Below are 24,504 nucleotides of genomic sequence, written 5' to 3' on the forward strand. Positions count from 1 at the left end.
ATATTTATTTGTAATTGACAAATATATCTTTTCTTCTTCTTCTTTTTTTTTTTCTTTTTTTTTCTTTTTTTTTTCTGGTAATAATATTTATTCTTCCTTTCTTTTTACATTTTCTTATAAACATTTTTAGTTGTATTTGGTTTTCTAAAAATAAAAAAAGAAAATATATCCTAAATCATCCAACTTTTTGGCCAATTAAATATGGGATACGTTAAATCTCCCTTTTTTCTTATTCCACACTAAATTTTATTACCATGATATTGGATGGTAGTATATCTTGAGCTCTAAATTGCAATATTTACTACCCTAAACTATAAAATAGTTATTTAAAAATAAAAATAAAAACTTTAAAAGCGATTATTTCGAAGAGAGATTTTTTTTTTTTTGGGAGAAAATTAAAAAGGAGTTAAGGATATATGTTTTAATGTTCTAAAGCAAATTATGATATTTGGGTCAAATACATCATGCAATTTTGGCCGCACAATATTATCATCCAAAAATAAATTTTAAAATAACTTTTCAAATTTTGACAAGTACTTCACTTTTTTTAATTTTTTTTTTTTTAAGAAGACAGAGAAAAGACAAATACTTTAATTGATATAAAAAAAATATTAAAAAAAACTGCAGAGATGAAAATGACATTCATTTGAGATGGAAGCTGTTATTTATTTATTTTTTTCTCTAACCTCAAAATGTAAATTTTGTTTTTTTTAATATATAAATATAAATAAAGTCCTTATTTTCATAATTAAAAATTTAACAAATTGGTTGTATATGTATTTAGTCTTGTCTAGTAAGATGCATCTTACTTTAAAAAAGTAACATTTTTTCCTTCGTAATTGAATTCTGTGTAATTATATGGACTTATAATTTCATGAAATTCAATACTTACAAAAGAAATCTTACTTTGAAAAAAATAATATACATATTATTTAGTCCGAGCTCATATCATATATACTGTAGATAAAAATTCCAAACATTTATTGTGTTTTGGACAGATAATTCGAAGCATTAATATTGGTTCCCTAAGTTTAAGGATTGATTATATAGCTTAGAATTATAATATTGAGAATTAAAGAATGAAAAAGATGACCTCTCCCTGTTGATATAAAAGGGGATTGAGGTAAGTGGATCTGAGCCTTGGATAAAGTTGGAAAAAATGATAAAATAATTACATTACAGGAGTACTGCTGTCCAAATAAATAAATAAAGAAATAATCATGTTACAATACAAAAAGACAAAAAGTTTTAACTTTTAAGATTAATTATAAAATTTCTTAATTCATATTATATTTTGAAAATCTGTGATAACTTAAAATAAAATGGAAAGTAGAAATATCATCAAATATTTTAAAAAACAACTTAAGATACTATGCGTATAAGTAAAGAACTTCAGCGTTTAAAAATCAACAAAATCAGTGTTTTATGCGTGCAATTTTTAACATATAATAATAGTGCAATAGGGTGATAAACAGAATACAAAAATAAAAAGGTGTTCAGCTCCCAAGTAATAAACTGCAAAACACCAATCAATTTACAAAAAAACTTGGGATGCAGACTTTAATATCTGAACAAAACAAATATTTTAATTAGATAAATCAATTACTTTTTATTTTTGAGAATTAATTTAATCATAAACATATAGGAAACTAAAACATTCAATTTTTTTTTTTTTAAAAAGGTTGTTTTAGGAACGTGAAATTTGAATGGATCAATATATATATATATATATATATATTTTAAGTAATGAATGAATGATTAGGTTATTATTAATTTATATATTTATTTTTTGGTAGAAAAAGTAGACCATAATTCGTCACTGCCATGATCATAATTTTCGAAAATTACAAGTTTGGGATAAATATTGTTTGTCTTTTTAGGATAGCAAAATTGTTGAGGAATGTATTGGGACAAAGGAGGGGTAAAATGGGGAAACAATAAAAGCAAGAAGCGCCGAGTCAGCGTCCACGAAAAGGAAGAAGAAACGGTCTAGTCCCCGACAAAGCTTACGACCAATTCACTCGCACATATTTAACTGCCAAACCGATTCTCTCTATCTTAAAACCTCTCCTTACCTGACGGCTTTTTCTTCTTCTTCTTCATTTGCTCTCTTTTTACCTAATTTTCTTTCTTTTCTGTTTTTTTAATTTTTCTAATTTTTTGTTTTTCAAAATTTTCAATATCAAAAAGGAAAAAGGAAGAAAATATGCGTGCAACAGATAATCAGGGTTCATTTTTGAACCGAATCAGTATCCGCAGAAATCAAGTGGTTTCAATGGATAACAACCACGAACAAGAGCTCGAAGACATCGAGCTTTTCCAAAAACACGTCGGCGATCGTTTCGCCGACCTTTTATCGCCGGCCGAAGATACCTCCGTCGATGCCCTCCTCTCAATCGCGTGGCTCAGGAAGATCCTCGACGTTTTCCTCTGCTGCGAGGCCGAATTCAAAGCAATCATGATAATGGGTCGCGACCCTTCTCAGATTTCCAAACCACCTCTCGATCGCCTCCTCCACGAACTTCTTGACCGAGTCGTTAAGACCTTAGACGTCTGCAATGCGGTGAGTCACGGCGTCGACGCCGTTCGGCATTTTCAGAAACTCGCCGAGATTGCCGTTTCGGCTTTGGAACAGAGGCCGATCGGCGACGGACAAGTCCGGCGGGCCAAAAAGGCTTTGAACTCGTTGGCCGTGGCGATGACGCTGGAAGATAAAGACGGAGCCGTTGGCAAATCCACGGAGAGAGCGTGGTCTTTCGGCCGGAGAGGCGGCGGGGGCGGTGCAGTGAATAAGGATCGGAACCCGGGGAATTTCCGACCCATTTGTTGGAACATGGCAAAAGGGTGGTCCGCGTCTAAGCAGATTCAAGCAATGTCGTCCAATCTGGTGGCGCCACGTGGTGGTGAAACGTTGGCCGTCCCAATTTACATATCTAGCATGGTGATGGTGTTTGTGATGTGGGCTTTGGCGGCTGCGATTCCGTGCCAAGAGAGAACAGGTTTGGGGAACCATTTCTCTGTGCCAAGGCAGTTGTCATGGGCACAATCGATGATGGGTTTGCAGGAGAAGATCTCAGAGGAATGGAAGAAGAAGGAGAAGAAAGGGTCTGCCGGGTTGTTGGAAGAGATGCAGAAAATGGAGAAATTAGCACAGTCCTTGACCGAATTCGCCGACAACTTTCAGTTTCCTGCCGAGCCCGAAAGGCTAGAGGAGGTTGAGAACCAGGTTGCGGAATTGGCAGAGATTTGCAAGAAAATGGAAGAAGGATTGGTTCCTTTGCAGCAACAGCTCAGGGAGGTCTTTCATAGGGTGGTGAGGAGTAGAGCAGAGATTCTTGATGCGTTGGAACAAGGCGGCAAATCATCAGCATCCATTATGTAAAATTTCAAAAGAGGTTGCTGTTAAAAAAATTATTGAGGGAGATAAAAGATTTGAGGTAACTTTCATTATTATTATTATCATTATTATTTTGTTTTTGGTGATGCCCTGTTGGAATTTGTTTATATGGGTGCTTTTGGCTCATGAAAAAAAAAAGAAAAAAGAAAAACAGGGCTAGCTCTGAACCTGGAATGAGAAATTAGCAAAATCCTTTTTTGTTTTTTTTTTTTTCCCCTCATTGAGTACACAGCGTCAGCCACTAAGGTTGTGGTGGAATATGCTTTTGTAAACGTTGTTAATGGTACTCTTTTTTTTTTGGTTCATTTTTTTTTTTCTTCTTTCTGAAGTATTTGGGTACAGAGACTCTAATTGAAGAGACATTTATATATGTACATATCCAATGAATTTCTTCTTTTGTATTAAAATGAGAGAATTGGAGACGTCTTGTTCTTATCTTTTCATATTCATGTTTGGAAAAAGGTTGGAGATTTTGCATAATCTAGTTATCAATGCTGAAAACTTGTAACTAAGGTATGGAAAAAAAAATTTTATTCGTGAATGATACATCTAATCTAACATGTTATTGGTCTTTTTGTCATAAAAGCTGTAAATATTTTTATACGATGTTGTTTAGTTTGGTTTTAGTAAGCTTTGGCCAATAATTTTGGAATTGGTACGTTAATCCATAAATTTTCTTCATTAGTGTTTCCTAACTTATGGCAAAGCAAATTTAGATTTTTATTTTTTTTGATTTTTGGTGGAACTGGAACTTGATGGTAATATTGCTTGGTTGGTAATGTATTCTTTTTAGAAACGTGGAGACAAGTGAAAAATAACGCACGAGTTTCCTCCAGTTTCCTCATAGTCTGGGCTCTGTTTGGCTTTCTTTTCTAATCATTTTCCTTCCCAATATTCCATATTTGTATGCAAGAAGCACGAGAAGAATCCAACCGAAAGTTACAAGCACAAGAAAGAAAACAGAAGGCGAGCCAAAAAAAAAAAGGGGCATAGCCTGTGAAACAGTTGTTTCCATCACTGATAATCATTTTCATTGCCAATATACTTTTTATTTTTTATTTTTTTATTTCTTGATAAATAACCTACTTCCAAGAAACCCATTGTTATATATCTTCGTCTGAAAATGTCAATACAACTTGGAGCCTTTTTGATGCACAAAAATTGTTCATTTTTTATTTCTATATCACCATCATCAGATATTGTACCGTTGTAACTATAATGTGGTGAACTCTTTTGACAAATTCATGTCTCTCTATGCTTGTTCTTTTTGTCCGTGTTACTTTGGCAATTATGACAAAGAATTCACTTGAGGTTGAGAAGGACTAAACAGAGCAGAGTAGGCGAATAGTAAGTACAAAAGTGAATGGTTATTGTGTTAGCTTGGCTAAAGCCAACTTGAAGCTTTTCCCTGTGAGAAAGGGAAAAAGACATGGTCAATTTGGTAGAGAAGAGATGGACTGTGGGCATGGTCGAGACTTGTTGATGGGCTCGTAATAAAAGCATAGTTAGGTAACATTTTTGTGTTAAGATGTAAACAGAATTGAATTGTTCACTAGCTTGAGTATTACTGTAGTTTGAGTTAGATTTCTCTCATTGGAAATTAATATATTTGATTTCTTATCATTTTAAGCATATATATATATATATATATAAAACAAAAAAAAAAAGAAAAAGAAAAAAGAAAGAGGACTTTTGGTATTATTTTCCTTGACAAGCAAATAGATATCGTTTTGAAGCGGTCTTTAATTCAAATCTGGAATGAGTCCTTGAAGGAGGAGGAGGTGACAATGACCATTCATTATGTCAATTGTGGATAATAATGTTTATAATTTAAGGGTGTCTTAAATTATTCGATTGAGCAAATTTTCAGGGAACCTTATTCAAATTTATAAACAAAGGGATAAAGCATTTATTGGATTTTGGTCTCAATTCTAACTACCGTACACATATTCTACTGAAGATCCATTTCCGGTTTTTTTTTTTTTTTAATTTTTTTTAAGGAAATTTTTCTTCGTCTATGAAAATTTATTATATATCATGTTTCCTTCAATTTTTTTTTTTGGTAATAAAAACTAACTTTAAATTTCTCTTAAAAAAAAGTCCTACCAATAATATCTTAATCGAAATATTTTTTATTCACTATCATAAAAAGCTCGGGATTTTTTTTGTTTGTCGATTTAAATTTGATTTATACATACTAATCTATTTGGGAATTAAAATGAGGACGTATATTAACCATGCGAAAGAAAAGCTGGAAAATGCGATACTCAAATAAGAGTTTTAGAGCATCTCCAATGATTTTCTGTCTATTTCAAAATTATTTGTCACATCAGATAAATAGATAAGATTTTAAAAAAATCTTCTACAATAGTTTTGTCCATTAATTCTGTCAAACAGATGTGGCAATAAAAGAAATAGAAACTGTGAAAGACATTGTTTACTTCTGGAAGTTCTATTAGACATGCTGAGTCAGTATTTTATTTATTTTTATTGATTTTTGTTAAGAGAAAAAGATTTCTGTGTGAATTTTTTGTTTTTTTAGTTAGATATAATTTTAAAATAACAAATTACACATTAGCATTTAATAATATTTTAAACAAAATTTATTGGAGAAAAATTATCTAAAATATTATTTATTAAATAAATATGAATATTTTTCAAAATCAATGCTACATGTACTTCAATAAAAATAAAAATAAAAATAAAAATGAAGATGTTGTTAGAGGTTTCCTAAAAAGGGTTTTTTCGAAAAGTAGCCACCTTGTAATATGATTTTTGAAGAATAGCAAATTTTTTTTTTTTTAAAACTAGCCATTTTGGGACAAAAATATCCTTGATAAAATTGAAAATTATGCAATAGTTTTTTTTACTCTTTCCTTCTTCTTTTACACAGCCGTTCATGCAAGGGTTTTTCTAATAGGCCACTCTTTGTATCTCATCTCCTCTCATTCTCATTTTCTTGTATTTTTTCATATCTGAAACTAAACTCAGGTAAAATTTTTATCTTTTTTCTTATTAGATGAAACTAAGGAAATATGTGTTTTTTCTCTTTTTTCTCTTTCTCTTTTTTCTTGTATTTTTTGATAGTTTTGGAATTTTTAAGCTATTTATTTAATATGAGTATGCAAGAAATTAATTTATGAGCTGTTATATGTGAGTTTAAAGATACTTAGGTGGCATATGGTTTGAAAATGGGGGAAAATTTATGTAAAACTGAAAAATTACGAAAAACAGTAAAAACAGAGGAAATTTGGCAAAAAAGATGAACTTCCGCCATTTTCCTCTAGTTTGTCAGTTTTCGCAAGTTTTCCGCTAATTTTTCGCCAATTTTCCGCCAATAGGAAAAACCCATATTTGGCAGAAAAAATAAAATAAAATCAACTTTTTTAATACAATTAATATGTTTGTTTAGTATTATTCAAATTTTTATATATTTATTGATTTAGTTTAACGTTATTCATTTAATTTTGTAGTAAAATAGAAGATGATGATATTGTAATTGCGGTTTTATACAATGGAACATTGGTACAAAATGATGGTCGTAATTGAGAATATCGAAATGGTAAAAATATAATGGTTTCCGTCGGCAAGAGATGCACAAAATCAGAGTTAGAGGATGAGATTTTCAATTCTATTGAGATAGATCGAAATGAATATTTGCTAAAGCTAAAATGGATATATGGACAATGTGCAAAAAAGTTGGATCCTACAGAAGTACGCTGTGATAGGGATGTGAAATGCTTTCTTTAAGAAGTGAGGAATGGAGGGATGATAATGATGCAGCTTCCAATGTATGTTGAGGTGATTTTGAAAGTTGAACATGTATGTAGAAATGTTCATCAAATAGCCTTTGTTTCAGATAGTGGGAGTAATCTTCATTCTTTTTCTTGTCCTCCAATTGGCATTCGTCTACCACAAGTTTCTGGTACTGAACCTATTCAGGCTACATCTCAGGAAATTAGGGTTCAAGAAACTCAGTTTAGAGATTAAGTTGATGTTCGTGGGGCTTGGACATCATTTAACATCCACGAAGTAGTTGATGTTGGAGGTGACTATGCTGAACGGTTTCCTAACGATGAGGAGTATGAGCAGTTGCATAATATTGATCATGATGAGAATTACTATGCAGCAGGGGATGATGTTGATCATAATGATGTAGATTTTGATCACGAGTTGCCGGACAATGATAATGATATGCATCTTGAAATGAACAATGAAGGAGTTGATGATGTTAGGCCGAGGATGCAACGCATACCATCCCAAAGTAAAGATATTATTGGACGTAGATGTAGCCGATGCGGTGGTGTTAGACATTATAGGTAGATATGTACGAATCCATTGTCTTATGCTTTGAATTAGGAAGTTTTAATTTAGTATTATGGTTTAATATCTTTTGATAATTATTTCATATCTTGGATATTATATTTTCTACTCGATGGTGGAAGATTTATTAGCAATTTTTTTTAAAAAAAAAAATTTAATCCCAAATGAAAAGAGGCCTTCTGGAGTTGATTTTAAATCTTTAGTTTATATCTCATTTTATGAAATGTCCAAATAATTTGGAAAAGAAAAAAAAAAAAAAAAATATATATATATATATATATATATATATATATGTATCATTTTTTCTTTTCTTTTAAATGGTTATTGATGTTAAAAGTCAATACATTTTTTGTTAAATTCATTTTCATCTTATATAATATTTGTCTCCACTTTCAATTTTTTTACCCCACTATTAATTTAAATAATCTATTAGAAATTGATTTTCCAAGTGGAGGAAATTAGTTTCTAACAGGAGTAAATTTTATTCAACAATTTCTGCTTGGAGGAAATTTTTTCCAACAGGAGGAAAATTTTGGAGAAAAAATTTTCCAACTGGAGGAAAACGATTTCTGCTTGGAGAAAAAATTTTCCGCTTGGCGCAAAATTATCCAGAAGCTTTAATTGACCTTCATATGGGACTTTCGACTGGAAGAAAATGTATCCAGAAGCTTCAATTCATCGATTTCTGTATGATTTTATTGCATAATTGCTTTAAAAAATTCATTAAAAAATGTGTAGTACAATTGACAATGGTGGCAACAGCCAAATCAAATCATTTCCTCTTCCTACCTAATTCTACACTCCAACCTCCTGCTCCTCCACCTCTCTCTACTCGAAGCTTCATCATTTCCTCTTCATCATAACCTTGCATATCAGGCCCCCCTCCAGCATGGACATTAGGGCCATAACGACAAATTGGTATGTATTAGGTTCAAAGGGAATGCAGCATGCCACCAACTTAGACACCAAAAACTGCATCAAATAATAATCAAAATAAAGTAAAGAAAACTAGAGAGAGGGGAACAATCGACAAAAAAATTATAAAATCATCACGAATTAAAAGGAAGATACAGCTGAAGCTGCTCACCAAACACAGAACCAAATATACTACAAGATATTGCACAAGTTTTTCTATTCAAATAACAAAATAATTAACATAAACTTTAGGAAGATGTCACACCATGAAAATTAATTACATAAGAAAAAAAGTCCTCATTACACACCAAAGAAAGAAAGGAATTTTACTCTTTCTTCAGGAGGATATCCACATTCAACCATAGGAAATTTCTTTTTTCAGTTTGAAATAAGTTTCTAAAGTAGGAACCAATTTTATCAATAACATAATTATGAATCAACTTTCTAGTTTACAGAATTCATTTTCCAGATCACTCATGGAAGAAGAAAAAGAAATACATACGAAAAAACCTAAAGGGAAAAAGGAAATAAATTGGATCAATGAAGAAGAAGAATCTAAATGTATACCTTTATATATCTTTTTCCCTTTTAACAATGTAATGAAAGCTTTTTGCATAATATATTTATTCCACTTCGCTTTATTATTTAGCCACATGAAGCCTCCATTGAAGTAAAACACCATGAGGATTTTTAAATTTGCAAAGAGTACGTGGGAGCAAACAAGCATTGACAATAATTGCTTCCAAAACACTATCCAAAGACAAGAAATTTTTTTCATAAATGGAGTCAATCATGACAGTGTTTGGAACCTTTGCTCTTCTATGTTTCTTCCTCAACTTGTTGATACATTCAGGCCTCTTCTTAGTAGTCCCATCTCTATGTTGCTCACTCCACGCCTACAACATTCTACACATCCCCAATTCCCCGTTAGTAGAAATAAAACTTGGCCAATCTAAAATCTTTACCTTTACCCATTTTCCATAACCAAAAACCCAAAACAAAGGTTCAAACTTTTGTTTTTGTTTTTTTTTTTTTTTTTTTCCTTTCCCTCAATTTTCTCATAAACCAAACATTAGAGAATGCATTGAAAAAATATGAAATTAAGTGTAAAAAAAAAAAAAAAAAAAAAAGAAAGCTCTGTACCTGAATGATATCATAGAGAAGAATTGCTGGGGTAACACCACTGGAATAATCAGTCCAAGTCTTGAGGATCCGAGAAGCAATCCAATTTCAACTTGGTCGTTTGGTCTCTTTTCCATTTCCAATTTTGGGATCCATATCTTGGTCTTCTTCTTCTTTTTCTTCAGGGGATATTATAGATCTGGCATATTCGATGAATCTAAGAAATGGGTCCTCCTCTTCTACTTCCAAATCTTCAAAGACCATGTCTAAGTCCTTTAATTTTTTTTTTTCACTGAGTTTCAGATATAAAATTATCTTGGATTAATTACCCTATTGAAGCAAAATTCCAATATTACAACAGTTCATAAATAATCAACCACTAGCAAAAAAAAAAAAAATAAAAGTAGAGAAAAAAGGAATAGGTGATTGCAGCGACGCCAGTACAGACGCAACCTGCAATTGTGACGACAACTAGCTTTTGGTGATGAGGGCAATGGTGTTGGTGCGGTGACGACTGGCTTTTGGTGGTGACGACAATGGTGCAGCTTCGGTGATGACTAGCTTTCGGTGGCTATAGCAATGATACAGCTGTAGCGATGATTGGCTTTTGGTGGTGATTGCCATGGTGTTTTTGGAAAGGAAAAACCTTAGTCTAAGTTTTGAAAGAAAAAGGGAAAGCAAGAAAAAAAAATATATAAAAAATATAATAAAAGATATTTTGGTCCAGATGTTAAAAGTGGGTTATTTTTTGAAAAAAATAAAAATTTCGCTATTTTCAAGAATGGATTTACGGGTGGTTAGTTTTCAAAAAAACCCTCCTAAAAAAAACAGTTTTTTTTAACAAACGAGCCCATTCTTCAGTGCCCACGTTTTAGGCTGATTGACAAATCACACCACGCCCCAAGTCACTGCGCTGTTCCAATGAAGCATTAGCGGTTGTCTCTAAGCGACCTTTGGAACTCTTCTACAGCCAACATCACTGCCATCATCTACCAATCCAACACAATAATTTATTAATTTTATTTTTATATATAAATACTTCAACAAAAGCATCTCTCGAATTTCAATGTCGTCAGGTTCATCTTCTTCGCTTTCACAGTCTTCAAAATCGAAATCACTGTAATTGTTTTCCAACGACGTCTCTGTCGTCTTCTTCAGCTATCAAACTCTAAAATCTCTTTTTTTTTTTTTTTTCTTTTGTTTTTGGGTTTGGTAAAGCTTCAGTTCGGAGATTCATGGCGAGCTTGTCGAATTGTCCGTCCCTGAAGCACGGTGTTTCTCAATGGTGTCCTCAGTCTTCTTCTCTCACTCGAACTCAACCGTCTTCTTCAATCGGATTCAGAACCTTCCGTAGAAGCTATGTTGTTGCCTCTTCGGCTTTCGCAAATGAGAACCGAGAGTGAGCCTTTTTTGTTTTGTTTTTTTTTTTTTTTTAAATTTTTGAATTTTTCTAATTGTTGAAGAGTTCTGAATTTCATGGTGAAGCTGAGTTGTTTGGATGTGGTTCTCTTGCAGATTTGTGATAGTTGGTGGTGGAAATTCGGCTGGTTATGCGGCTAGGACTTTCGTCGAACATGGAATGGCCGATGGACGCCTCTGTATTGTCTCCAAAGAGGTCTTCTTGCTATACTTTGCATTTCCTTTTGGTTAATGAAAACGAAATTGAATTATGCATTTGCATTCGATTTTCTCTATAATATTCCTGATTGAGGCTCTTTTTTTTTTTCCTTTTTTTTTTTGGCTTTGTTCTTGTGCTTAATGTAGGCTTATGCACCTTATGAAAGACCTGCACTGACAAAAGGCTACTTGTTCCCTTTAGATAAGAAGCCAGCGCGCTTACCTGTAAGCTTTTTCTACTTTCTTTGCCTTTTTATGATACAAATAACTTCAGATTTCTACCTTGGCTAGCTCAGTTCATGTACATTGACAACTTTCATTGTGTATACTTCCAGTCGTTTACAGTAATTTTGATTTGATTTTATTTATTTTTCAGTTCCTTGAATGCTATATTTATAAAATTTAAGGTGGTAATATACAAATATTGTTTTTAGGGATTTCATACTTGTGTTGGATCTGGTGGAGAAAGACAAACACCTGAGTGGTATAAAGAGAAAGGAATAGAGGTAATTTGACAATGCCACGTCTTTTCCACTACTCTTACTCGACTAACTATTTACTGGGTTATATAAAGCATTTCATTTGCATGTCTCAAATCAAAACTAGATTTTTGGAGTGTTTTAGTAGCTAAAAGAGTATAGAGAAAGGCAAGGAAGATAAGGGAATTGTGGATAGAGTTCATTCTGAATTAACATTTTCCAGTTGTTTGTTGTTCTCTTCTTCTTTACTTTTTAAATGTTAATTCTAATTCCGCGTCTCCAATCTTCCTTTAGATGTTGTATGGTGATCCAGTGGCAGATATAGATATTGAAAAGCAAACCCTGACGACAAATTCTGGAAAACTGTTGAAGTATGGATCTCTTATAGTAGCCACAGGGTGTACGGCCTCAAGGTGATGTTAAGCTTTCTGATTCGCTTGTATATGATTGATAAATTCAGCAAAAATTGAAAATAGTGCTTCTAGATAAAACATAGTAAAAGGTGAAGCAATATTGAGTTCGCAGATTTCCAGAGAAAATTGGAGGAAACCTACCTGGTGTTCACTATATTCGAGAGGTGGCAGATGCTGATGCTCTAGTATCATCACTGGTAATTTAATGCTTATTGCACTTTGTATCATACATTCAAAACTATCTCATTCATATCCTCCTGAATCTTTCAATGTTTCATGCATTGAATGCCTAGTTAAAAAAAAAAAAAAATGGATATCACCCCTCATTGAACCATAAAGCCAACTGTATGAATGTTGTTCAAGTCGTGCTGAAGTCTCATCTCATTGCCTTTTCTATCTCTTTTTCCTTTCTAGGAGAAGGCAAGGAAGGTAGCTGTTGTTGGTGGTGGGTACATTGGAATGGAAGTTGCTGCAGCAGCTGTTGGTTGGAAACTTGATACCACGGTATGCATGATATTATACTTGGAGATGCTACTATTATAGTTCAGATGAGCTAATAATTAATAATATATATGAATTGATTGACTTTGGAACATTGTCTCAAATTACGTTTACTTTGCGTTGTATTTTATTGTTATTCTAATATTTACTGATGAGCCATATGCCATTTACTCTGAAGACCTTGAACAATATGGTCGTCAACTTCCCTTTGTCATTCTAACAGATTCACCTTCTAACTTCTCACTGGTCACTGCTTTAGTGTTAAGTCATATGGTTGTTGATCTTAACTAAAGACGTGTTACTGTCTATGAGTTTGAAACCTAACCCTATTGCCTTCGTGTGTATATTTTTATATGAGATATACATTTTTTTTTTCTTTTTGAGAAAAGGCATCTTTGTGTATATAAATGTCAATACTTCTAACTATATATTTTTCAACTTAGAAGCAATAATGGTTCTACTGTTTTATTCTTTTTCTTTTTACTTTTGTTTAATAGATCATATTCCCAGAGAATCATCTGTTGCAAAGACTTTTTACTCCTTCACTTGCTCAGAGATATGAAGAACTCTACCAAGAGAATGGTGTTAAATTTGTAAAGGTTCTCTCTCTTACTCCCACTCTCTTACTTTGACATTTGTCCTGCTTTGATTAAAACTAATCATATAGTTCTTTTAAACTTTCTTAATTATGACTAGGGTGTCTCAATTAAAAACTTAGAATCCGGCGCTGATGGACATGTAGCTGCTATTAAACTTGAAGATGGCTCCACGATAGATGCAGATACGGTAGGTTTTTTGTTTTGCAAAAGTCCATCCTTACCTGGGTCCGTGGTTTGCTCTCTGTCACCATGCATTTTATAATGTTATAAGTTTTGCTAAGATTTGTTTACACATTTAGAGAAGGATGAAATAGGGTTGAAATTAGAAAAAAAATGATTTATTTTCTTTTTCCTTTTGCAGGTGATTATAGGCATTGGAGCAAAACCTGCTGTCAGTCCCTTTGGAAGCTTGGGTTTGAATAGCACTGTTGGTGGCATTCAGGTCTATATCTCCAGCGAAATCAATTTATTTTTCTTTGGTTTTATGTTTAAACCATATCAACAGATCATGGATGCATATAGATGTGCTTTAATCAAGTAGGCTATATTATAGTTAAACTGGGAAACTTTGTGTAACATGGAGCTTTATCTTGTTCTATTTGTTGTATACTGATAGTCTTAATACTGACTAGGCTATGTGTAGTTAAAACTAGAACATTTATATGTCATGGAATTTATCATGTTCCATTTGTTGTACCCAGACAGTCTGAATGTTTCAAACACTCTAATATGGTTCTCGAAAATGAGATAATTAAACCAGTATACTATTATTGTTATGTTAGCTTGGAATCATAAATTGCTGTTGACGTTTGTTAAAGTAGAAAGTGAATTCCTTGTCGTTATTCCTTTTATGCATAATATTGTATCTGTACTTCAAAATTCAGGTTGATGGTCAGTTCCGGACAAGTATACCTGGTATCTTTGCAATTGGAGATGTAGCAGCATTTCCATTAAAGGTATACTTCTCCTGAATCAAGTAATTTTTATCTATTGGTCTAGATTCTAAAATGTAACTTGTTTTTATTGAACAGATATATGACCGTATGGCACGAGTTGAACATGTAGACCATGCTCGTCAATCAGCACAGCATTGCATTAAAGCATTACTGAGTGCACAAACTCACAAGTACACTATTTATAAACTTATTACCTGATTCAATTTTAGTGAATTGTGATAATTTGCTGCAACTGTTTTGTGCTGGAAGATGTACTTGTTGACAATGTGCATTGCTGTATATGATATGTTATGCAGCTATGACTATCTTCCCTATTTTTACTCGAGAGTATTTGAATATGAAGGGAGCCCTAGGAAAGTTTGGTGGCAATTTTTTGGGGACAATGGTAAGAATGTCGAGGATCATTTTGCTTTTGATTCTGCATAATAAATCTACATTAATGCCATCTTGCAATTGGCACTGACCAGTCATTTTTATGTTCTCGAACAGTTGGAGAGACAGTTGAAGTTGGGAATTTTGATCCTAAAATTGCTACTTTCTGGATTGAATCCGGTAACATAATCTATTTTGGAATCTCTCTCTTTCTATCCATAAATTCGTTGGCATAGTAAGTTTAACATTTTGGCACCACAGGTAAATTGAAAGGAGTTCTTCTTGAAAGCGGAAGTCCTGAGGTACTTACAATTACTAACTGGTTGATGTTAATTTTTCAATTGAATCAATCAGTCTTGTTTGTCACAATAACTAACTCAAGATAATTTTTTGCAGGAATTTGAACTTCTTCCTAAACTTGCAAGGAGTCAGCCTGTAGTTGACAAAGCCAAGCTTCAGAATGCATCTTCGGTCGAGCAGGCATTTGACATTGCTCGTTCATCCTTACAGGGTTGAAGCTTCAGTCTTAACTAACACAAAATAGTGAAACCACCTTATGAAATCCCAAACACCATCTAAGATTTCTTATATTGCAAACTACTCAAATAAAGGACCATTCGGAATTTTTGAAACGCTGCTAGGGATTCCAACTTTCATTTCTTACGTTGAAGCGCTTATCACTGTGTAGTGGGATTTTTGTACCAGGTATTGATGTGCATTATAGAAAAGTATGCACAAATGAAGAGAGAGAGGTCAAATATATAAATACAAATAAGCATATTTACGTGTTGTAGCTCTTGTGGGGACTTTACAGCTTAGTTGCGTGCTTTACATAAGAACTCGGCAACATTCTAAGCTTTTGAGACTGTGGGGATGCTACACGTGGCATTCTGATTTTGTTCTTATCATTTTTTGATGACTCAAAAATAGTTACACAAGTGTCTATTTGCATAAAAGAAATAGTCGATAAATTAGTAGACATTACAGAAATAATAGTCAATGAATTAGTCAAGAAATTTTTTTGTGAAACGGTAGGTTCTAATCCTCTAATTTGGTAATGACAATCTTTGTAAATTGGCAATTTGTATTAAAGAGTTAATATTATACGCTAGTATGGCGTCGAAGTTCAAATGATAATGACCATAAATATCATCAAACCTAGATTACTCAATTTTTATGATCTTTTATTTATTTATTTTTGTCTTTACTGTTTTGATGTTTTTGCATTTTCTTTTCGTATTGGTACGAGTTATGTAAGATGTTGACCAACTACCTAAAAAGTAATTACAAAAAATAAAATAAAACTAAAGATTGTGGCATTCAACAATTTTGCGTATATGATCTGCGAAAGGCCATCTCTATAGTGGAGTGTAGGAAAATGCAGTTTAGACAAATATGTAGGACAGTGGAGATATATAATAATTATACATGTATTAAGATAGCAAACAAAAGCATATATATATATATATATATATATATATATATAATTAAAACTGGAGAAAAAGAATAATCGTTGAGGTAGATGACAGTAGCCATCCAAGTTTGCCGACTTAATACACCACAACCATTTTTTATTTGGGCCGGGGACATAGTATTTTAATGACGTGATGGAGATATTACAAAATGGCATTTTCGTTGCCCATATATTTATTAAAATAAAAAAAAAATAAATAATTAAAAACTCCGTATAAGCTACATCTATCAACCTAATGACAAGTCAGTTCTTTTTCTTTTTAATTAATAATTTTATATATATATATATGTATTTATTTATTTATTTTTCCCGATTAGTTGAAAACTTTCCATTTTTATGCATGGTTCGAAATAAAACTCTAGAATTTCATTTCGAATGATTCAAAACTTTCAACTTTATAGCTGTAGATATAGATATAAAAGATTTATTACTTAGTCAAATTCACTTTATAAGTTTCTTTTTAAATTGATTCTCAAAAATGGCTGCAAATGTCCATCCAAAAGTTCACAATAAATAATGAAATCTAGACCTAAATCCGAGCAGAAGTAAAATAGAAAATAAAAAGAATCGTAATATTCGTATCTTAAAATTATTTTATTTTTTAAGATCTTCTAATAGAAAATTTGACTTTTATAAGCACCAAAATTATTCCGAAAATCTCCAACTACGAAAGTTTACATTTTTAATATCTTATCAAATTTAATATCATCCACAAACTTTGTTATAATGTTTATTTATTTTTGGGTAAGTACAAAATTTGTTATATTATATAGAAACCGGCCCTGAGGTCATAAATGTTAGGCGTTGGGCTCACATTTGGATGTTAGGCGTTGGGCTCACATTTGGATGTTAGGCGTTGGGCTCACATTTGGAGGCATTTTTATCCCTCACAATTAAAAGGTGGGACCCCTTTTACGTTTTGCCCACGTCACACCCCGAAGGCTTTCCCCTCACTTTCAAAGCATTTTTAATGATTTTATCTAATTTATTTATTTATTTAATAAATTTTAATCTTACTAGATAAATAAACTCTTTTTAAAATCCTCTCCAATGATTTTTTTTGTTTTTTTTTTTTTGTTTTTAGTTTTGAGATAGTTTGATTTAGTATTTTATTTCTTTTTATTAATTTTTATTATAAGAAAAAAACTTTTCATGTGCAATTTTTTCTCTAACAGTCAAATTTTCTACTTTTGCTTGCTCAAATGTTATCTCATACATAGCTTTTCAAATTTTTTTTTTTTTTTTTAATCTATGTTAAACAAAATCTCAATTATTCCATAGGAATTTTAACATCATTACTTTAAATTCTCTTCGCTATCTAATTAAGATTTATTGCAATATCACATATGATTTAAATCATGACTTAATGGTTATTTTAGATTAATTTTTCAAAATATCGATATTGGAATTGTGTAGTAAAGAAAGAATTGAGATACAAGATTACAAATCACATACTAATAGCAAATAGAGACAAAATCCATACCTTAAAAACATAGAGACAAACAACTATTTTATCTTTGCTTTTTTCTACTTCTGCTTGCTCAAATGTATTCTCTTACATAGCTTTTTCAAAAAAAAAAAAAAAAAAAAATTATCTCTGTTAAAAAAAAATCCCAATTATTCTAAAGGGATTATAACATCACCATTTTAAATTCTCTTCGCTATCTCATTAAGAGTTACTGCAATGTCAAGAGTAATTTAAATCATGACTTAATGATTATTTCATATTTATTTTTTAAGAAACCAGTTTTGGAATTGTGTAATAAGGAAAAAATTGAATATAAAATTACAAATCACATATTAATAATAAATAGCTACAAAATCCCTACCTTAAAAACATAGAGACAAACAACTATTTTGTCTTTTCTTTTTTCTACTCTTGCTTGCTCAAATGTCTTCTCTTACGTAGCTTTTTCAAAAAAAAAATTTTTATCCCTGCTAAACAAAATCTCAATTATTCTAAGGGATTTTAACATCACCATTTTAAATTCTCTCGACTATACCATCAAGATTTATGGCAATATTACAGATGATTTAAATCATAACTTAATGGTTATTTCAGATTAATTTTTTAAGAGACAGATATTGGAATTGTGTAATAAGGAAAAAAACTGAGATAGGAGATTACAAATCACATACTAATGGTAAATATACAGAAAATCCATACCTTAAAAACATAGAGTCAAACAACCATTTTGTCTTTGCTTTTTACAACCATTTTGTCTTTGCTTTTTTCTACTTTTGCTTACTCAAATGTCTTCTCTTACATAGCTTTTTCAAAAAAAATTTATCTCTGTTAAACAAAATCCCAATTATTCTAAAGGGATTTAAACATCATCACTTTAAATTCTCTCCGCTATTCCATTAAAATTTATCAGACTGTCATGGGTGATTTAAATCATAACTTAATGATTATTTCAAATTAATTTTTCAAAAGACCGGTATTGAAATTGTGTAATAAAGAAAGAATTGAGATACAAAATTACAAATCACATACTAATAGCAAATAGAGACAAAATCCATACCTTAAAAACATAGAGACAAACAACTATTTTGTCTTTACTTTTATGAATATGCCTTGATATAGTTTAATTTCTTTCCCTTGTTGGGCTTACAGCTTCAAGTTCGTTTTCTATTTATTATTTCTCTTTTCATTTATTTTCTTTTTTAATTTTAACTAGGTATATTTTTTTTAAAAAAAAATTATACATATTATTCTATTTTATGGTGAACAGAATCTTAGAGTTAAATTTTAGATAGACACTACGATTGAATACATATTATGCCATATAAGTATTAATATTTTCTAAACTCCATGCCTTATAGATTTCAACGGAAAAAAACTATTTAAGATGTTCTTAATAATTTTTAATTAATCGATGAAAGGTTGGATTTTTTCATTTTTCCTTTTTCGCTTTATTAGAAAATAATTACATATCCATATATATGCTTTGTAGTAGAAAATATTTTTTTATTTTTATTTATTTTAAAAAAATTAAAAAGCAAAAAGACGCTTATCAGTACTCATCCTTTTGCTTAAAAGTCCTTAACAAAATATCAATCACAGATATTGTGATCCAACCATGTAAGCATAGCTTTTATTTAAAAGAAAAGTATGTATTATATGTCATTTTCGCATAAGCTTATAAGAGATAAAATTATGATAAAAAAAAAAAAAGAGATAAAATTTTCCAACCAAAAAAAAAAAAAAAAAAAAAGATAAAAGCAATTGTAATAGAAGCATTTAGAACTCCAAATATTATTATTTTTAAATAATAATATATTTTTCAATTTCAATAGAAGATGACAGTTGTATTTTCTAACCAACTGATTAAAAATACTTTTAAAGACTTTTTATAAATTGTATTTTCTTTTTTCTAATAAATCTCCAAAAAGAAGGGACTCAATTCCATCTTACGATTCAACTCACTTTAAAACCTGTGGGCAGAAAAGTAAATCAGCAAAAAATAATAAATTTATATATACAAAAACAAAGAAGAAGAAAGTGACGTTGATTTCTGAATTGAAAATTCCAAATCATAATAACCATGAAAGGGTCTTTCTCCTACCGTTCATACTTCCAAAAGGACTTTAGCTTGATGATGTTGTACCTCATGACTAAATTTTGCCCCTATTATTTGACCAAATTCCAAAAGGTCCTTCTCTTTTTCTCAAAGGTACAACATAACAAAGTTGCTTAAGGTTTAAAAAACTATTACAATTCCTAAACGCGGACTTTTAAAGCAAGACTGGGAATTGGTCTTTGCTTTCGACGTCCACGCTTTGATTGGTTCTCTCTCTCTCTCTCTCTCTCTCTCTCTCTCTCTCTCTCATTAGCTTGACTTGAAATAGCATTATATATCAAACTCTCCGTCTTCCACAACGCCTTGTTCCACAAGATAATATCACCTCTATTTTTTCTTGCCTCTTTCTCCGATCCTTCTTCTTCATTATCAACAAAACCTTCTCTCTCTTTCTCTCTCGCTTTCTCTCTCATTTCCGAGCAAATCTTTACTCAGTTTTATTATATATATATATATATATATATTCTATTTATATTCAAGTCTCTGTCAGAGCTTCGGACCTCGAGAAAATGAAGGTGAAGTTTCCGAAACCAAAAACCAGTCTTTGTTAGCTTAATATCTCATTAGTGAATGAAGTTTCTCTTACTTCTTTCATTTTTTTAATCTTCATTAGTCGGTTTCTATCATTTTTTTTCTTCCCTCATACACTATGTGCTGTAAATTTATTTATCTGGATGCTCTGTATTTTTATTTTTTTAAGCTTTGTTGGATTTTTTTTTCTTTACGAAAAAAAAAAAAAAAGGCCTTTATATCTTTCAGGACTAATCTGATGCATTGATTTTGGACAGCTGAAATTTGAAACTATGATTCTTGCAGGAGATTAATTTTTGGGTTTTTGTTTTTGTTTTTTTTCTCTTTTGTTGCAGAAAGTGATAGTGAAATTGGACTTGCACGATGACAAAGGAAAGCAAAAGGCTTTGAAAACTGTTTCTAGCCTTTCAGGTAGGAAACAAACTCTGTTTCATTCCTTGTTTATAGCCTATATGTTTTTTGACGAAACTAGGGGGAAAAAAAAAATATTCATAATTTTTTTCTCTGTTTCAATCACAAGGAATTGTAAAACCCAATTGAACTAGAACTCTTTCAAATCAATTTATACTACTCAACTGTCAAATAAGTTATTATTTGTCCAAGAGATTTCACTTCTTTCATGTGAATTCTAATATCATCTGTTTTTTCTCTCTGTTTTTATGAATTTTCAGGCATCGATTCCATCTCCATGGACATGAAGGAAAAGAAACTGACAGTGATTGGAGATGTAGACCCAGTTAATGTGGTAAGCAAATTAAGAAAATTCTGGTACACAGAGATAGTATCAGTTGGGCCGGCAAAAGAAGAGAAGAAGAAAGAAGATGGAAAGAAAGACGAAGGAAAGAAAGACGAGGGAAAAAAAGATGGAGGAAAGAAAGACGAAAAAGATCAAATTGCTGAACTTGTCAAAGCCTATAAAGCTTATAATCCCTACATGACCTCCTACTACTATGTTCAAAGTGCTGAGGAAAATCCTAATGCTTGTGTTATATGTTAAAATTTTCATGAAATTTTGGAAATGACCCGGTTGAGAAAAAATGTTAAAAACTTTTTTAGCTATCGTTTGGTCCAAATGATAAGACAAGGAAAATGGAAAATGGGTTTGGTTTCTATAAGACAAGGAAAATGGAAAATGGATAATGGGTTTGGTTCCTATGTAAATAATATAGTACTTGCACCATAAAGAATGTGGTATATAAACTATAGAGACTTTTTTAATTAAAGTATTGGTATTTTTCATTCCACTTTGGAAGTTTCATGAAATTTGATACCAAGTTACAATTTTCCTATACATTTTGGGATTTTTGCATTTTCTTTCTTTTGCTTTGAAGATTGATTGGAGAACTTTGATCCACATACCTTTCAATGCTGACGTATTGAACTAGAGGCCTATCTCATGCTTCTAGTACATATTAAAATATGGACATTACATGGGGATGATAATATATTATTAGTAATTAGAAAACGATATTTCAGCATTATTAAATTTATTATTGGAGGTTTTGGCTTCTTGTGGCTGCTAACTTGTCTTTTATGAGTAGTGACCAAGTCTGTAAAACTGTTTCTTATAAAATTGGAGGTTGAATTTGAGAATATTATTAGGCGTACTACTTTCTAATTTTAATTCCAATTTTATGTTTTTTTAATAGAAATAAATAATAAGCAGAAAATCTTTTAGATTGACAAACCCACTTCTTGATTATATCAACCCAAGAGCCTATTGCGAAAAAGCAAGTGGTAGCCAACAATATTTTTGACTTCTTGAAAACGCCCAAGTTCTCATGCGCAACCAATCTTGTTATGGCCCAACAAAAAAAATAGAAATAAAAACAAAAAAGAAAGAATTTCTTGCAAATGTTTATCAATCATCTTTTTAAAATTTAAGAATCAATCATTCACGTTTTCTGAAATTTAGCCTTAAACAAATCTCTCAAATCTGCTAGAAAGTAGTAATAATTTACCATCATTTTTTTTTTCAGCGTTTTTGTTTTGCCACAAATCTATTCTTAATTATTATAATTATTATATATATATATATATATATTTTTTTTTTAATTGGAGATTTGTTAATGTGGCCTTTGAAGATTGGAACTTTTGAAGACTGGAAGCTTTGAAGATTGGAAGGGAACACTCATGGAGATGATGGTGTCTTCAAAATCTAATATTAAATTAAAATTATTTAATATAATTTTAAATTCACAAAACCAGATATAGCACAAAAGAAAATGAGGAAGCCATAGTGCCAGCTAGTGCTAACTGCTAAGCTTGTCATGAAACTTTTATAAAAATTGGATTGCGACAATCAGCAAATACCAAAGCTTTAATTGGGCCTTTATATTATATACTTTCACAGACAGCTAAAAATAACCCCAAAACAATTATTTGATAAGTTTTGGACCCCACAGCTTGTATTTAATTATATAGCATGATGAAGCTTATAGTCATGCATGCTTTTGTCTCATGGTGTCATCAAATGCATGTTTCGTGTGTCTTTGATCATGATTTTATTCATATATATCCTAATTAGGCTTCCTCATTGGACCTGAAAAAATAGTTTTTAAATCTACCTTGATGTCATATTTCTATGGCATTTGCTAACTAATCTTTTGTTTAAGTTAAAACCAATTCCACCTCCGGCATAATTAATATTTTGTTACCATTTTTCTTGCACAACAAAGACAATGACTAGTTTATTAATTAAAAAAAACAAAGAAGACAATGACTAGTTTATTAATTGCTTGATCTCAAAAACGATGTGACAAGAGAAACACCAGAGTGACTTATTGATCAGCAAACTTGCTATGCGATTAATCGAATTGCTGACAATATCTGATTATACTTTTCAAACATCCTTATTATGATACTCTTAACTTTACACAACCACATCAGAAAATAAAAATAAAAATAAATAAAAACCACTGCAATGTTAGTATAGAATGATATTAATATTTTCAACAACTAAAGATGTTTTTAGTTAATGGAAACCAAGATGTGTGCTTGGTGAAAGGTTAAAAGACAAATATCTTTTTCTATAATTTCTTGTTGGGCAAAAGAGGTGCCACATGGGAAACTTATTACTCATCTCCTAGGGAGATTATATTAATACTAAGAAGAGAATTTGGAAATTTGTACTTTTTAAAGCAATGAGCATTGTCATTCATTATTATTTTAACAGTGATGTGATAACTTATATGCTAATGTTTTTTTTTTTTTTTTTTTTTTTTTTGAGAAGAAAACTTGTATGGTAATTGGCAATATTAAAGATATGTTTGAAGATAAATAATTATTCTATTAAAATCTTGATTACCTTAAGATTTTTGTTATATCAGTTTGAATTTGTATTATTAGGCTTACACGTTATAGAAAAACATAAACGATAATTATTAGTGTTGAATATGACAAATAGCAATTTTCTTAAGCAATTGATTGAGAAACCATTTCAATAAAGGTGCTGAAAATATATATTACCATTTTAATAGAGGTGCTGCATGTATCTATTACAACTAACAGAAGTCGAATTGCTATACTGTTTGCTATGAAATATTAGTAAAATTAGAAATCAGGGACAAGCATCTAGATGAATCATTCAACTATAGCTTCCAGCAAAGATTAGCATTATCTTCATTTAAAGGGGAAATCATGAATTTCATAGTTTGATTAAAATTATATCCTCATCATTGACATGAAACTGACCAACTGTATATCACTTATGGAACAGAATACCAAGCCATATGATCATTTGAACTTATTAACATTTTAGATAGGTATTCAAACCTCCATTACATTCTTTTGTAAAGTAACAAGTTAAAAACAACAATGAAATGAATTGTTTTCAAACTACATTATGAGCTAGGAAAATGTTACAAACAGAGATAAAACCTTTTTCACTTACAATTTTGGTCTGTGAGAAAGGAAAAAAAATAAAATAATAATAATAATAATAATAATAATGTAGCCGGCAAGCGAAAGAAGGATTATACACTAATGGAGCCAATGTAAATACCACAGGATGCAAAAATAGCATCCATTAGATGGTCACTGCAACATTGGTTGCATACTTTCATCTTAAAGAATTAATGTATATCCAACTTTCTCTTCTACTTACAGAGAAAAATAAATATATATATATACATATATATAGGGATTCTACAGTCAAGATCTAAAAATATACTTTTAATTCTAGCTCTTAGATTAGAAGCAAGGTTCAGATTACATTCATAT

The 24,504-nt window shown here is 31.1% G+C and overlaps 3 protein-coding genes and 1 long non-coding RNA gene across 6 annotated transcripts; 3 read left to right on the plus strand and 1 right to left on the minus strand.

Moving 5' to 3' along the window:
• Positions 1 to 1,988: 1,988 nt before the first annotated feature.
• On the plus strand, positions 1,989 to 3,840 carry LOC107430188 (protein ROH1A). Its single transcript, XM_016040990.4, has one exon. The coding sequence runs from the start codon at positions 2,207 to 2,209 to the stop codon at positions 3,380 to 3,382; it is 1,176 nt and encodes a 391-aa protein (XP_015896476.3). The 5' UTR covers positions 1,989 to 2,206; the 3' UTR covers positions 3,383 to 3,840.
• A 4,519-nt stretch (positions 3,841 to 8,359) lies between these two features.
• On the minus strand, positions 8,360 to 10,500 carry LOC112493469 (uncharacterized). The gene is made up of 3 exons (XR_009639453.1): positions 9,779 to 10,500; positions 9,203 to 9,541; positions 8,360 to 8,692 (listed from the first exon to the last, which is right to left on the minus strand). It is a non-coding gene; the product is annotated as an uncharacterized LOC112493469 (long non-coding RNA).
• A 191-nt stretch (positions 10,501 to 10,691) lies between these two features.
• On the plus strand, positions 10,692 to 15,487 carry LOC107430170 (monodehydroascorbate reductase, chloroplastic/mitochondrial). 3 transcript variants are annotated; one of them, XM_048464472.2, is made up of 17 exons: positions 10,692 to 10,833; positions 10,976 to 11,156; positions 11,273 to 11,372; positions 11,522 to 11,599; positions 11,809 to 11,880; positions 12,148 to 12,266; positions 12,379 to 12,463; positions 12,681 to 12,770; positions 13,265 to 13,366; positions 13,464 to 13,553; positions 13,728 to 13,808; positions 14,251 to 14,322; positions 14,398 to 14,492; positions 14,619 to 14,707; positions 14,812 to 14,874; positions 14,956 to 14,996; positions 15,091 to 15,487. In XM_048464472.2, the coding sequence occupies exons 1-17, from the start codon at positions 10,824 to 10,826 to the stop codon at positions 15,208 to 15,210; spliced, it is 1,488 nt and encodes a 495-aa protein (XP_048320429.2). In that variant the 5' UTR covers positions 10,692 to 10,823; the 3' UTR covers positions 15,211 to 15,487. The 3 variants fall into 3 exon arrangements, with proteins under 3 accessions (XP_048320429.2, XP_048320430.2, XP_048320431.2); XM_048464473.2 differs by having other exon boundaries at positions 10,982 to 11,156; XM_048464474.2 differs by having other exon boundaries at positions 10,779 to 10,876.
• A 4,507-nt stretch (positions 15,488 to 19,994) lies between these two features.
• On the plus strand, positions 19,995 to 21,527 carry LOC107430194 (heavy metal-associated isoprenylated plant protein 39). The gene is made up of 3 exons (XM_016041000.4): positions 19,995 to 20,267; positions 20,619 to 20,694; positions 20,955 to 21,527. Exons 1-3 carry the CDS (start codon positions 20,262 to 20,264, stop codon positions 21,278 to 21,280), a joined length of 408 nt encoding a protein of 135 aa, XP_015896486.1. The 5' UTR covers positions 19,995 to 20,261; the 3' UTR covers positions 21,281 to 21,527.
• Positions 21,528 to 24,504: the final 2,977 nt, after the last annotated feature.

This window comes from Ziziphus jujuba, chromosome 6 (assembly GCF_031755915.1).
Source record: "Ziziphus jujuba cultivar Dongzao chromosome 6, ASM3175591v1".
NCBI classification, from domain to species: Eukaryota; Viridiplantae; Streptophyta; class Magnoliopsida; order Rosales; family Rhamnaceae; genus Ziziphus; species Ziziphus jujuba.